At 38.0% G+C, this 14,654-nt stretch overlaps 1 protein-coding gene across 1 annotated transcript in view; it reads right to left on the bottom strand.

Annotated features, from left to right (window-relative positions):
• Positions 1-14,654, bottom strand: part of Tbc1d32 (TBC1 domain family member 32) — a 223,224-nt gene that overhangs the window by 116,871 nt on the left and 91,699 nt on the right. The window contains exons 19-20 of the mRNA XM_060373683.1: positions 12,668-12,755; positions 10,177-10,295 (exon numbers count right to left, since the gene is read on the bottom strand). Of these exons, the coding sequence (XP_060229666.1) occupies positions 10,177-10,295; positions 12,668-12,755 (207 nt within the window). The remainder of the gene's footprint in view (positions 1-10,176; positions 10,296-12,667; positions 12,756-14,654) is intronic.

The raw sequence follows: 14,654 nt of genomic DNA, 5'->3' as shown, positions 1-14,654 counted from the left end.
AAGGTGAAATCTCAGGGTCATCTTGATTTGCATTTCCCTAATGGCTAATGTTGAGCATTTCTTTAAGTGTTTCTCTGCCATTCGATATTCCTCTACAGAGAGTTCTCTGTTTAGCTCTGTTCCCCATTTTTTAATTGGATTACTTGGTTTGCTGCTTTTCAGCTTCTTTAGTTCTTTATATATACTGGATATTAGCCCTCTCTCAGATAAAGGGTTGGTGAAGATTCTTTCCCAATCTGTAGGCAGTCATTTTGTTTTGATGACTGTGTCCTTTGCTTTACAGAAGCTTTTCAATTTCATGAGGTCCCGTTTATTGATTGTTGCTCTTAGAGCCTGTGCTGTGGTGTTCTATTAAGGAAGTTGTCTCCTGTACCAATGAGTTCTAGGGTTTTCCCCACTTTTTCTTCTAACCGATTTAATGTGTCTGGTTTTATGTTGAGGTCTTTGATCCACTTGGACTTTAGTTTTTTGCAGGGTGATAAGTATGGATCTATTTGCATTTTTCTACATGTAGACATCCAGTTGGACCAGCACCATTTGTTGAAGATGCTGTCTTTTTTCCATTGTATGGTTTTGTATCTGCATTTTTACTTAAAGTGAACTTCACAAACAGAGCATATATTTGGAACTCCTTTTTCTTACTATTTTTACAACTGTTTTATTTATTTATTTATTTGCTCAATGTGTGCACGCATGTGTGTGTGCATGTTTGTGTAAGTGTGTGTATGTGTGTGCTACAGCACTTGTGAAGGTCAGAGGACAACTTGCTGGAGTAGGTTCTCTCCTGCGCCTTGTAAATCCCAGGACTGAAATCAGGTTGTCAGCCTTGGTGGCCTAGGCTTCTTTACCTACTGAGACGGTTTAGACATCTCACAGGACCTACAGTATCATTTTTGTGAACTTTGAAGATCTCTAGTTAAATCACTTGGTCCTTTTCAATGTAATATAATTGCAGTAATATGAACACTTCAGGCTACTCTTTTCCTACCCCATAATGACCCAGAGTTCCTTCGTTTTTTACTTCCCAGCCTCTTCTAGACTTTCTGTTTTACTAGGTTTCTAGAAAAATTTTTTTATGTAAAACTTTAATTTCGTTTATGTATTTTAATGATTGATTCAATAACTTTTCCAGCTCAAATAGTATCTTAATGATGAGTCTTTAGGTTTTAGGAAATACTTTTGAAGTTACTGTTTGAAGCATTGCTTTAGAAAGCTAATCCTTCAATCAGGAAACTTTGGTGATAAAATACAGTAGTAGCAATCAATCACAAAACTGTGTTTCTTACAAATAGGGTGAAAGAGCATTTAAATAATAGATATTTAAGCTGAGAAAATGTTATTTACAGGCATCCTGTTGATAAAAGACTACTTTTCTAGCTAGTATAATAGTTATTTATAAGCATCAAAGAAACTCTTATTTTATACTAACTTTCTGAAAAAAAAAATCCCCACAAAAACAAAACATCAGGTTTAGAAACAGAGAAAAACACTCAAATGAGCAAATAAATAAACAAAACAAAAAGACATGTGTGACCCTATCATTCAGAAAGTCGAAGGTAGAACAGCAATAGCTCAAGGAAGGCTAGGCTACATAGTTTGAGAAAAGGCCTGAATACACAGTGAAATCTTATGTCAAAAATCAAAGACAGAATAATACAATAACAAATTACTAAATTATGATGAAAGTTTTAGATATGTAAATATAACAATTCACTCATTTTATATGGGAATAAAATACAATATTGTATAAATTATTTTACAAACAGATTGTCTCTATTTCAAAAACTACAATGTTTCTCTCTTCATAATTATCTAAATTAACACATTGTATCATATCAATAAAACCAGAATCATGCAAATTTATAACCTATTTTATACTATTCTCTTGTATATAAAGGTGGCTGGACAAGGGCTTTGAGGGAGTGCATGGTTGAAACCGGCATGGCTCTTGTTTTCAAGAGTATTATAATCTAGTAAAGGATATAACCCGAATAAACATAAATACTTACAAAATAGAAAACCATGCAGTATGAACCAGAGAGACTCTGACAGACAACAGAGTGAAACATTAAAGCCTGAGAAACAAGCTCTTGTTAACTCCCCAGAATGCTTCCTGAGACCATGAGAGTTCTAACTCCCTGTTGGGATAAGAATGTGTTTGATATGCACTTTCTTTTTTTTTTCTTTATCAATTACTCTTTATTCATTTTTCCCCCCTGTGGTTCTCTCCCTCCTCCCATCCCAATCCCTCCCTTCCTCCACCCTCTGCATTCATGCCCCTCCCCAAGTCCACCGATAGGGGAGGACTTCTTTTCCTTCCTTCTGATCCTAGTCAATTAGGTCTCATCAGGAGTGGCTGAATTGTCTTCTTCTGTGGCCTGGTAATGCTGCTTCCTCCTCAAGGGGAGGTAATTAAAGAGAAGGCCAATCAGTTCATGTCAGAGGCAGTCCCTGTTCCTATTACAATGGAACCCACTTGGATACTGACCTGCCATGGGCTACATCTGTGCAAGGGTCTTAGGTTATCTCCATGCATAGTCCTTGGTTGGAGTATCAGTCTCAGGAAAGACCCCTGTGCTCAGATTTTTTGGTTCTGTTGCTCTCCTTGTGGAGTTCCTGTCCTCTCCAGATCTTGCTGTTTCCCACTTCTTTCCTAAGATTCCCTGCACTCTGCCCAAAGGTTGTCCATAAGTCTCAGCATCTACATTGATAGTCTACAGGGCAGAGCTTTTCAGAGGTCCGCTGTGTCAGGCTCCTGACTTGTTCCCTCTTTTCTCCTTCTTCTGATGTCCATCCTCTTTTCCTTTCTGGATAGGAATTGAGCATTTTAACAAGATTCCTCTCTCTTGATTAGTTTCTTTAGGTGTACAGATTTTAGTAGGTTTATCCTATATTATATGTCTCTATGAGTGAGTATATACTGTGTGCATCTTTCTGCTTCTGGGATAGCTCACTCAGGATGACCTTTTCCAGATCCCACCATTTACCTGCAAATTTCATGATTTCCTTGTTTTTTATTGCTGAGTAATATTCCATTGTATAGATATATCACAATTAGTGCATCCATTCCTCCACTAAGGGGCTGTTCCCAGCTTCTGGCTATTACAAATAAGGCTGCTACAAACATGGTTGAGCAAATATCCTTATTGTGTACTTGAGCCTCTTATGGATATATGACTAGGAGTGGTATAGTTGGATCTTGAGGAAGCGCTATTCTTAGTTGTCTGAGAAAGCTCCAGATTGCTTTCCAGAGTGGTTGTACAAGTTTACATTCCCACCAGCAGTGGAGGACGGTTCCCCTTTCTCCACAACCTCTCCAGCATGTGCTGTCTCTTGAGTTTTTCATCTTGGCCATTGTGATGAGTGTAAGGTGAAATCTTAGGGTCGTTTTGATTTGCATTTCCCTGATAGCTAATGAGGTTGAGCATTTCTTTAAGTGTTTCTCTGCCATTCAATATTCCTCTGCAGAGAATTCTCTGTTTAGCTCTGTTCCCCATTTTTTAATTGGATTACTTGATTTTTTGCTGTTTAACTTCTTTACTTCTTTATATATACTGGATATTAGCCCTCTGTCAGATAAAGGGTTGGTGAAGATCCTTTCCCAGTCTGTAGACTGTCATTTTGTTCTGAGGACAGTGTCCTTTGCTTTACAGAAGCTTTTCAGTTTCATGAGGTCCCATTTATTGATTGTTGCTCTTAGAGCCTGTGCTGTGGTGTTCTATTAAGGAAGTTGTCTCCTGTGCCAATGAGTTCAAGGGTATTCCCCACTTTTTCTTCTAAGCGGTTTAGTGTGTCTAGTTTTATGTTGAGGTCTTGGATCCACTTGGACTTTAGTTTTTTGCAGGGTGATAAGTATGGATCTCTTTGCGTTTTTCTACATGTAGACTGCCAGTTAGACCAGCACCATTTGTTGAAGATGCTGTCTTTTTCCCATTGAATGGATTTGGCATCTTTGTCAAAAATCAGGTGTCCATAGATGTGTGGATTTATGTCAGGGTCTTCTGTTCGATTCCATTGATCCACCACTCTGTTTCTATGCCAGTACCAGGCAGTTTTTATTACTGTTGCTCTATAGTACAGCTTGAGATCAGGGATGGAGATACCTCCAGAAGATCTTTTACTGTAGAGAATTGTTTTAGCAATTCTGAGTTTCTTATTGTTCCATATGAAGTTGAGAATTTTTCTTTCAAAGTCTGTAAAGAATTATGTTGGTAATTTGATGGTAATTGCATTGAATCTACAGATTGTTTTTGGTAAGATGGCCTTTTTTACTATATTAATCCTGCCAAGCCATGAGCATGGGAGATCTTTCCATCTTCTGATATCTTCTTCTAATTCTTTCTTCTGGAAATTTTTTTCATACAAGTCTTTGACTTGCTTGTTTAGGTTCACACCAAGGTACTTTATGTCCTTTGTGGCTATTGTGAAGAGTGTTCTTTCTCGGCCCTTTTGTCTTTTGTATACAGGAAGGCTACTGATTTTTTTTTATTTTTATTTTTTTTTAGTTAATTTTGTATCCAGCCACTTTGCTGAAGGTGTTAATCAGCTGTAGGAGTTCCCTGGTAGAATTTTTGGGGTCACTCAGGTAAACTATCATATCATCTGCAAACAGTGATACTTTGACTTCTTCCTTTCTAATTTGTATCCCCTATTAAATAGTCCTATATCCCCTAAGGAAACAGAAACTATCATCAAAAGTCTACCATGCAAAAAAAGTCCAAGGCCAGATGGCTTCAGCACCGAATTCTACCAGACCTTCAAAGAACTAACACCAATACTCTTCAAACTATTCCACAAGATAGAAACAGAAGGAACACTATCAAACTCATTCTATGAAGCCACAGTCACCTTGGTACCTAAACCTCACAAAGACCCAAAAAAGAAAGAGAATTTCAGGTTTTTAGAATTTTTAACATTATAAGCTATATCTCTCTGTGCCGTTTTTCAGTGGTTTGCTAAGGAAATGTTGGTTAACAGGATTTCCTGGAAATAGCATGTAATCTGAGCTGCCCAGTATTGTAGAACATCACTAACCACCTGTGCTTCTGACCACTGAAGACATCAGCACTACAACTGAGTAACTGTGATTATTATCAGAATTTTTGTTGAGAATTTGATACATGCATACAACATATTTTAATCATACTCATGATCCAGTCCTCTCCATAACTCCTCCCAGATCTACCTCACCAAACTCCCCCTCCTCCCATATTCATGTCTTTTTTTTTTAATTTATTGAATCCATTCTGTGCTGGCTATATATTCATGGGTGTGGAGCCATCCATTGGAGCATGATCAACCGACCAGAGGCCACACTTAGGGAGACTGACACTCCCTCCCCCAGAAGCCACCAACTGTCAATCGCTCCTCATGGGGTGGGGACTTATGAGACTCTCCCTTCTCCATACTTGAATGTTCACTGGCTCAATACTGTGAAGACAACCACAGCTACTGTGAGTGCATGGGTGCATTGACACTGCCACATCTCGAAGACGCTTTTTCTCAGGTCCTATCTAACCTCTGGGTTCTTAGGATCTCTGCGTCCCCTCTTCTGCAATAGTCACTGAGCCTTGGGAAGAAGAGATTTTTTTTTTTTAATTTAGTGTATATTAAATTGCAGCATCAGGTGCTTACTACGGCAGCACATATACTAAACTGCAGCTTTAGGACCACTGCCTACCACATTGAATGGAACAGCAGAGAAGGGGGTGGGGGGGAGATAGATGAAAGGGATTAGAATTCAAATACATGTTTTTAACATACTTCACTATATATTGAAACTATAAATATATACTGACTGTAGTTTAAAATAGAAAAATAGATCCAAAGTTCAAAGAACCTCTGTGGAATAACTGAGATCTCAAGCTGGGTGATAAACCTCTTTAATACTATGAATTGTCATTTGTTGATATTTCAATATATAAACTAGGAAAATATATGATGTTTCTGAAGAAAATTTATACTGATATTCCCAATTCAAAGTCAAATAACTAGAATAAAATTCCAACAACCTGAACCTTGCTTAGAAACATTCCATACAGATTTACAACTTACAACATTGTGCTGATTTATGTCATATGTGAAGGACTGTGTAACTGTAGGGAGACATATAATAATGTGCCCACCTTTCATGTTGAGGTGATAGCACATACCCTATCTACCTCTGTAGGCTCATCTTTTGGCAATTCCCTCTTCCCCTCTGGAAAACCCAAACTTCCACAGGGAGACCTTCCTTCCTAGCATATGTGAAGGACAAGCATGCTTTCTGAGTTTTCTCTGCCATTACCTAAAAGTTTCTTCGCCTTCATTGCTGAAGACTATTCTGCTGGGTGCCGAGCTGCGGGTTGACTTTATCTTTTTATCTTTTCCTCTAAGCACAATAAATATTTGCATTGTCTCCTGGCCTCCACTGCCTCTAATGTGGTGCCAGCAAGCTGTTCTACTGTTTGCTATATATAACATTGATTTTGTACAGCTTCTTTCAAAATGTGGCAACATCTTTGTTTTAAGCAGTTTGTCACAAGCCATGGTGTGATTTCTTTCATATTTTCATTTATTGTATAATCTTCCTTGAGTTTCACTAAGTTTCTCATCTATAAATTTATATATTTCAATAAAGTTGGTGAGTTTAGGCAAATATTGTTCTTCTGGTAGTTCTGTTTCTAGTATTCTCATTGTGGAAGCTAAGACTATCAATATAACATACTCTCAAGATCAACTGCAGGTTTTCCCCTTCTATGCTCTTCAAATTCTGACTCCTGTGGACCTGTCTCCAGTTTATTATTTGTGTTATTATGCTAAATCTTCTGCTAAGTATCTTTAAGAATTTCTATTTCTGATTATTTTTTAATGCAAGAATTTCTACCTGTACCTTTACAGTTTCTACAGAGACCTAATTTGTTCATCTACTACAATTCTCACTTATGTTTTGTCCTTGTAAGATAATCTACCTTCACTTTACAATACATTTCAGTTGGCTGCCCTTCTTATTGAATATAGGTCACAATTTTTATATTCTTCAAATGTCAAAAAATTCTGGGGTGCTTTCCCTACTTTGTGAGCATACATTATATGGATTCTAGAATGTGTTCTACTAACATAAAGAACATTATTACTAGTTAGCATATAAGACAATGGGGTTTGTACCGTCAAAGTACAATCAGACTATATTGCATACGTATATGAAATGGTCAGATAACAAAATGAGTAAATAAGATGTTTTCATTGTGAAACTTTCAGACATTGTTACTCCCCTATTACTTTCTCTTGTCATTACTCCAACTCCCGCCAGTACCTTCTCTTCTACCTGTCACTACTCTTCTGACATATACGTATCATACATGTGTGTCTGTGTGTCTATGTTTGTATGGATGGATGTGTGTGTGTCTGTTTAAATCACACATATATTTAAATCTGGGTTCTGAATGTGAGAGCAGATGTGCTTTTTGTTCTAAACCTAGCTAATTTGGTTGGCATGTTGCAGTCCAGTTCCATCCACTTCTCTGCAAATAACTAATTTCCTTTTTCTATACGGAGGAAGGAAACGCCATTGTAATGTATACATTTGTTGACACAGACGCTTGTGCCAATTCCTAACTTGGCTACTGTGAACAATGCTGTGGTTAACATGGAAGTGCAGGTAGCAGAACAGAATAACTGCGTCATACAGTAGCTCTCATTCCAGCAGTCTTAGAAACCTCCGTAGTAATCGACATATACAATATCTACAATAATTTATAGCCCCCACAATGCATAAAGTTTCCTCCTCCCCACATCCTTGACAGCACTTCTTGTTTGATTTCTTTGTACTCATTATAACTGAAGTGAGATGGATTCTCAGTGTGGTTTGATTTGCATTTTCCTAATGGCTAAAGATGTTGAACATTTTTCATATATATATCATCCTATTTTTACTTATTTTAACAGCTATCTGTTCAGTTCATTAACCTGTTACTAACTGGATGATATGGCCTTGAGAGTTTTAAATTCTAGAATTCTGTGTGTATTCTAAATATTAAACTCTGCTAGGCACAAAGCAGGCAAAGATTTTCTCCCATTCTGTAGGCTTTCTCTTTAATATTTGCTTGTTTAACGTCCAGCTTCTAAATTTCATGTGAGTCCACGTCAGCTGAGCTGGCTGGCCGTTGAGTCACAGTAATCCCCCTGTTTCTACCTCCCAGTGCTGGAATTACAATCATGCATTGCCATGCCTGGTTTGGAGATTTGTTGTTGTTGTTGTATTTGGGGGGAGGGGTATTGCTTTAACTTTTTAAATTTTATTTATTTTTTTCATATATTTATTTATTTGGATTTAGGGTAAGAGAGATACCACAGCATGTGTGCATGTAAGCTCAGAGAACAACTCTCCATTACGGTATGTGTTCTGGGGGTCAAATTTAGGTAAATGGTAACAAATCTATTAACCCACTAACCCATCCCAGTAGCCCTGTTCTTTGTTTAGTTGTTTTTTTTTTTTTTTTTTTTTACTTCTTTGTTTTGTTTTAAAGACTATTTTATTTGGAGTATCAACCCCCCAACCCAAACCCAGGTTGGAGAGAGAAGGTTAGTGGGGAGAGGAGGTGCAGACCCCTTTACTTCTCCCAGCTCTTTAGGGTCGATGGGTCTTTGGGGGATATACCAATCCCCACCACTTTGTTTAGTTTTTAATGTAGGTTCCTGGGACACAACTCAAGTCCTTGTGCTTTACCAACTGACATATCCCCCCAGACTCAAAAGAACACATTTTTGATATTGCATTCTCAACATATTCAGCACTAGTAAATAGAAGATGATTTTTTGTGTGTGGGGGCAGCACAATGACTACAGTTTACAGGTGTAGCTCGGAGTCTGGGGCTACCACGCGCCTTTGTAATACCCGCTTTGTAGCTTTGTCCTCTCCAGGCTCCCAGCTTCATTTCTAGCTGCCAAATAACCTTAAACTTAGAATTCTCTTCTACTAGCTTTCTAGATTCTGAGTTTCTATCCTTAGAACAGCAACAGGTACTTTTCCTAAGGTACTTTTCCAGGCATGGCGGCAGAAGCACTTGGGAGAGTTCAAGGTCTACATAGCCTGGTCTACATAGAGAGCTCAAGGCCAACCAGGGTTACATAAAGCAACTGTCACAAACAAACAACACTACTGTTAAATAGACTGTGAAAAAAGCACATCCTAAAGTCACTGTCTTCCACTGACTGCCTGTTTTTATCAATAAAACATTTTCAACCACTTCATTTTTAAATTATTTTCTAGTGTTCATGTTTTCTAGAAAAGTGAACTTGTAACACCCCAGAAAAAAGAAATTTCTGAAATAGTGTGAGGAGGGGAGCATTTTAAATAATTTAACGGCACCTTCATACTAAAAATTGTTCAAGCTTCCACTGCAGTGAATCATTTACTTTAACTGAAAGAAACTAGGACTCAAGGAGGCAGAGACATCCAGATCTCTGTGAGTTCAAGGCCAGCCTGGTCTATAGAGTGAGTCCAGGAGAGCCAAGGCTACACAGAGAAACCCTGTCTCAGAAGAAAGAAAGGAAGAAAAGAAGAAAACAAAGAAAAGAAAGGAAAGGGAAGGAAAGGGAAGGGAAGGGAAGGGAAGGGAAGGGAAGGGAAGGGAAGGGAAGGGAAGGGAAGGGAAGGGAAGGAAGGAAGGAAGGAAGGAAGGAAGGAAGGAAGGAAGGAAGGAAGGAAGGAAGGAAATTACGAGACTATGCTACATATAGGAAAACCACTGAATTTGTGTAAGTACTTAAAAAACTGCTGGATTCCTCTAGCCAACAGCATTTTCCCTCAACCAGTTCTACCTTGATTCTATCCAGACAACTTCATCAGATTCAAACCCAAGAGAAACTTTCCTGTACTTCTGTGGTATGCCTTTGTGTTTGTTTTAGGGACACATTGCTTTTCATAACATACTTGGTGTGTTTATTACCCTTTATTAAGAAAGAAAAAATATAATAAAAATATCATGAAAGAAAAGTATCCTTCCAATGTATTTTCCAAAGTACAATGAAGTTCACTAACTTTACTTTTTAATGAAAAATAGATTTAGGTATTAAATGGGCTATGGTCCACTTAAGAAAGTTTGCTGCTTATAAGTGACACAGGTCAGGTTTTCATAGAGTCACTTCTGTGCAATACACTTCGAATCTCTACATTATTATCATACAACTTCTTACCTTTTGACAGCTTCGGTCGATAGGATCCACTGGAGTTGCTCTAGGATGAGTTACTCTGACATCATCTCTTCCACATTCAAGATTGTACCATAGTTCAGTTATAAGTGCACTAATGAAGCCTAGAAAGAATTATTACTTATGTCATATTTACAGCATAATTTACACTATAGTATAAAAGAGTATAATCTGGTTTAAGGAAAAAAAGATAGGGTTATTACTATGAGAAATTTACTCATGGATGGAAATACTTTATTCTTACAGAAATAACAGTGCAGTCTCTACCCTTGAAAGAAATGGTAATTGATATTTTTACTAAATGTTTAGGATATCCGACCTCTGTGTAATATTAAATAAATCATGAGAAAGCATCTCCCTGGAGATGTAAAGAATGTGCTCAGGAGTTGGAGAAAGAGAGAGGAGGCATCAGAACTAGGGCAGGCATCCAAAGAATAGGTTCACCTAACCTAATATGCACTTATAATTCCATATGTTTAAAACAATTCTGAACGTGGCTTCAATGCAGCCATTAAATTCTCTTGAATCAAATACTATCCAACTAAATGAAAATGAATATTAAAGCTGATTATTAAGTTTTCCAAATCCTCCACTACACATAAAAACCTAGCATCTAATCATAAAATCAGTATGCCTTCATCCCTAACTACAGTCTAAACATGTGTCCTTATACCCACACCCTCACCCCTCATCAAGGAGACTTCTCTTTCCAACAGATGAAGATTGTTACAGAAAGTCACAACCAATCAAAATGCAGAGTGGTAGAGACCCATCCCAGTGGATACAAGGACTACACAAATCCCACACACAAGGCTCAGGGAATGTAGCAGATGACAGGGGGTAAAGATTGGAAGAGCCTGAGGTCATAGAGTTAGCTGTGAGGTTGTGTCTCCTGGTAATGTCAGAAGTTACGCCTGTAAAATCTCATCAACATACTACCTAAATGTGAGGAGAACAGGGATAACAACAATAACTTGTCAACATGGACAGGGAAAGCTTATTAGGCCTCAACCCTACACGGTGAATTACAGGCAACTAAAAAATGGTGAGCAGGAAAAATAGTCTTCCCCAGAGAAGAGCATACCAGCTTGTTATCCAGTGCCAAATGGCCAGCTCTAAAAACATTCAAGTGACATTACAAAGACTGAGCAGGCTGCATTTGTGTTTGCAGAGATAGTATGGATATGCACATGCAACAACAATGAAAAAGAAGCCATGACTTTTAAAGAGGGGAGGAGATATTGGGGAGGGCTTGGAGAAAGAAAGAGAATGGTAGGAATAATGTAAAATTTTATTACAATGTCAAAAAATAAAACAAATTTAGGAAAAACCAATGTGTTTGTAACAAAAGAGGAGAAGTAAGTGTTCTGGGAAACAACCTAAAAAAAAAAAAAAAGGGAAGTGAAACTGAGATATCAGGGTGGAGAGGATGCCTCCTCTTCTCCAAGGAATTTTGGTATTTGAAAATGAAAACTGCAGAGTTTCCACAGCATGCAAATGGGACAATGCATGTCAAGTGGAAAAGAAATACCTGTAATGGAAGTGCTATGAATCATAGTGCTATGACTTATATAGTTTCTTTAAGAAATGTTTGACAGTGTGAGGTTCAAAAGCAAATCTGACATTAAAGCTAATCATCAAATGGTTCTATTAATATAGTCTTGTCTACAGTACTACATGGATTTTATTCTAAGTAGCAGAATAAAATCTAGTTTTGTTAAGGAACATATACAAAGAACCCAATGTAGTTGGGCAAAAATATGGAATTTCCCAAAATATTCTGGTTTTAGTGGAAAAGCAACAGTAATCAGTGGTACTTATGTGGTGATTTGTCGCCTTCACTGGGAATTCCACTTCTCTATCACGTATGTACTGTTTGGTGCCCAGTAAGCTGAACAAGTGCCATGTTAAAACCTTGGTGGTTTTCTTTCCTACAAATCCAATTAACATTGAGGATACATATGGAAGGCAAACTTCAAAGAGCATGAGAAGGCTACTGAGAGAGGGAAACACTTCTAAAAGGAAGAGGAATGATGGGAATAAGAAACTGGCACAGATATGTGACAGCTATGATGATGATACGTTTGAAAGCATGTGCAAATCCACTAAACAAAACACTGGGCCACTCTGTCAGGGGTAATTATATCAAGACAGAATGGCATCCCTTAGCTTTATAAAGTGAAAAAAAAATCTTCAGACATTGAATGAGTAGCATATATTATTAGGTACCACTGTTCTAAAAGCAAAGTGGGAGAATGAGAGACTCGACATATAGGAAAAAAAAAAATCCCCAGTGGAATCTCATGGAGAGCAAAGACACTCCTGTAAACTTTCTTTTCTCATAGTTGCAAACCAGGAAGTAGAATTTTAAAGTTGAAAATATTCTGGAACTTTATCGTGCAAAAGTTTCAGTTCTTCATGCTTTTTACAATGATATCATTTTATATGGGTGGTTGGGTGTGTATGAAAGACGTACCTGAATTCTGTAGAGCTACTGCCCCTGCTGCTGTGGAGGCCACCTGCACAACCAAAACTTCATAGCCAAACTTCTTCTGCCTGTTCATCTAACATGAGGAACAACATGCGAAGCAAAGAACACAGCGTAATAGTTATACACAACAAAACTTACAAGTACAGCTACTTACTGCTCTTTAACAATTAGAAAACTATGAAATTCCCTTCGGGTGCTAACAGAGGTAAAACAAACAACAATACCCTCCCAGTGAATTACTACTAATGTGGTGTTTCTACAATTTCATGTCTGATCTGAGTTTAATCCTAGTTCTTTGACTTTGATAAGTCACTTAGTAAGGGGCTGAAGAGATGAGTCTACAACTAAGAACACACACAGCTTCTGCAGAGGACCCAAGTTCACTTCCCAGATTCAGCTCAGTTCCCAGCACCCATATCTGGACTCTTGTGGTCCAAGTTATCCAACACCCTGGCCTCTGTGGACACTGGAATTCATACATATGACTGCCACGTAGTTAATAATAAATACTTTTTGAAGAGTCACTTATTAATCCTGGTCTACATTTTCTCACAAATAAAGTAAGGGACTTAGATCAGATGAAAATAGGACAACTTCCAGTTCTAAATTGTACCATCCTATTTAAATTGTATCATCCTATTTTTACTTTCTAGGCCTCTTCTTCATTTATAAATTTTCACTGCCAGATTCTTAAATGTGTTTTTAAGAAATAAAAAAAAAAACAACTTAAAAAAAACCTGATACTTTTCCTTAAAATAAGTATATGTAGAGAATACAATTCTTGTTCCTAAGGAGGAGGCACCAGTCCTCATCATCGATATATCAGTTTCTGTTATAAAAGGCCGTCAGTACTTGTCACTTTCCAAGATAAAGCTGCTTGGGTAACAAAAATGAGCCTATCTCTTTGTATGAATCAGAATAAGGAAGTTAACTGGCATTTCAAGTTCTGCTGGCCTTTAAGATGTCCAACCTCTGGACAGAGTTAGCCATTCAGAATCCCTACTTTAGAGCACCTCACTAAAGGCACCTCATTTAATTTCAAGCTCTTCAAACATAAAGTGTACCTTCAGCTTTAAAGACAAAACAAAAATGTAGCTAAAAGAGCTAATAGATCATGCTGAAAATTAGGCCTTCTTCATCAATTTTCTATTGTTATGTCTTTGTGAGTTGGCCTTCCTTTTCAATCCTGTCAGTTGTAATTCCCATTTTTCTTGAATTATTGTCTACTGTTCTGCAGTCAGTGATACACACATCCAGAAAGACACATATCTAGTCTCCCTTCCTGACATCTTCCCGCCAAAGATCGCCCTACTCATAAGTCTCTACAAGGGCCCTAAATTGGAGTATTAGTCACTACATGCTTCACCTTCCCACTTATTGCGAAAAGGGAGGAAATTATCATAAGTTAGACACTTTCTTAAACAAGGTAAGTCTTCATGCTCATGGTCAAAAGCTAGAAAAGAAGAAATCTGAGAGGTTTTTTTTCTTTATTAATTACACTTTATTCACTTTGTATCCCCCCTGTGGTTCTCTCCCTCCTCCCATCTCAATCCCTCCCTTCCTCCACCCTCTGCATGCATGCCCCTCCCCAAGTCCACTGATAGGGGAGGACTTCTTTTCCTTCCTTCTGATCCTAGTCAATTAGGTCTCATCAGGAGTGGCTGCATTGTCTTCTTCTGTGGCCTGGTAATGCTGCTTCCCCCTCAGGGGGAGGTAATTAGAGAGCAGGCCAATCAGTTCATATCAGAGACAGTCCCTGTTCCTATTACAATGGAACCCACTTGAATACTGAACTGCCATGGGCTACATCTGTGCAGGGGTCTTAGGTTATCTCCATGCATAGTCCTTGGCTGGAATAGCAGTCTCAGGAAAGAACCCTATGCTCAGATGCTGAGATTTATGGGCAACCTTTGGGCAGAATACAGGGAATCTTAGAAAAGAATTGGGAAACAGTAAGCTCTGGACAGGAACT

Source organism: Meriones unguiculatus, chromosome 20 (assembly GCF_030254825.1).
Source record: "Meriones unguiculatus strain TT.TT164.6M chromosome 20, Bangor_MerUng_6.1, whole genome shotgun sequence".
Lineage (NCBI taxonomy): Eukaryota > Metazoa > Chordata > Mammalia > Rodentia > Muridae > Meriones > Meriones unguiculatus.
The sequence above is the reverse complement of the archived record's forward strand: the minus strand, read 5'-3'. Positions and strand labels throughout refer to the sequence as shown.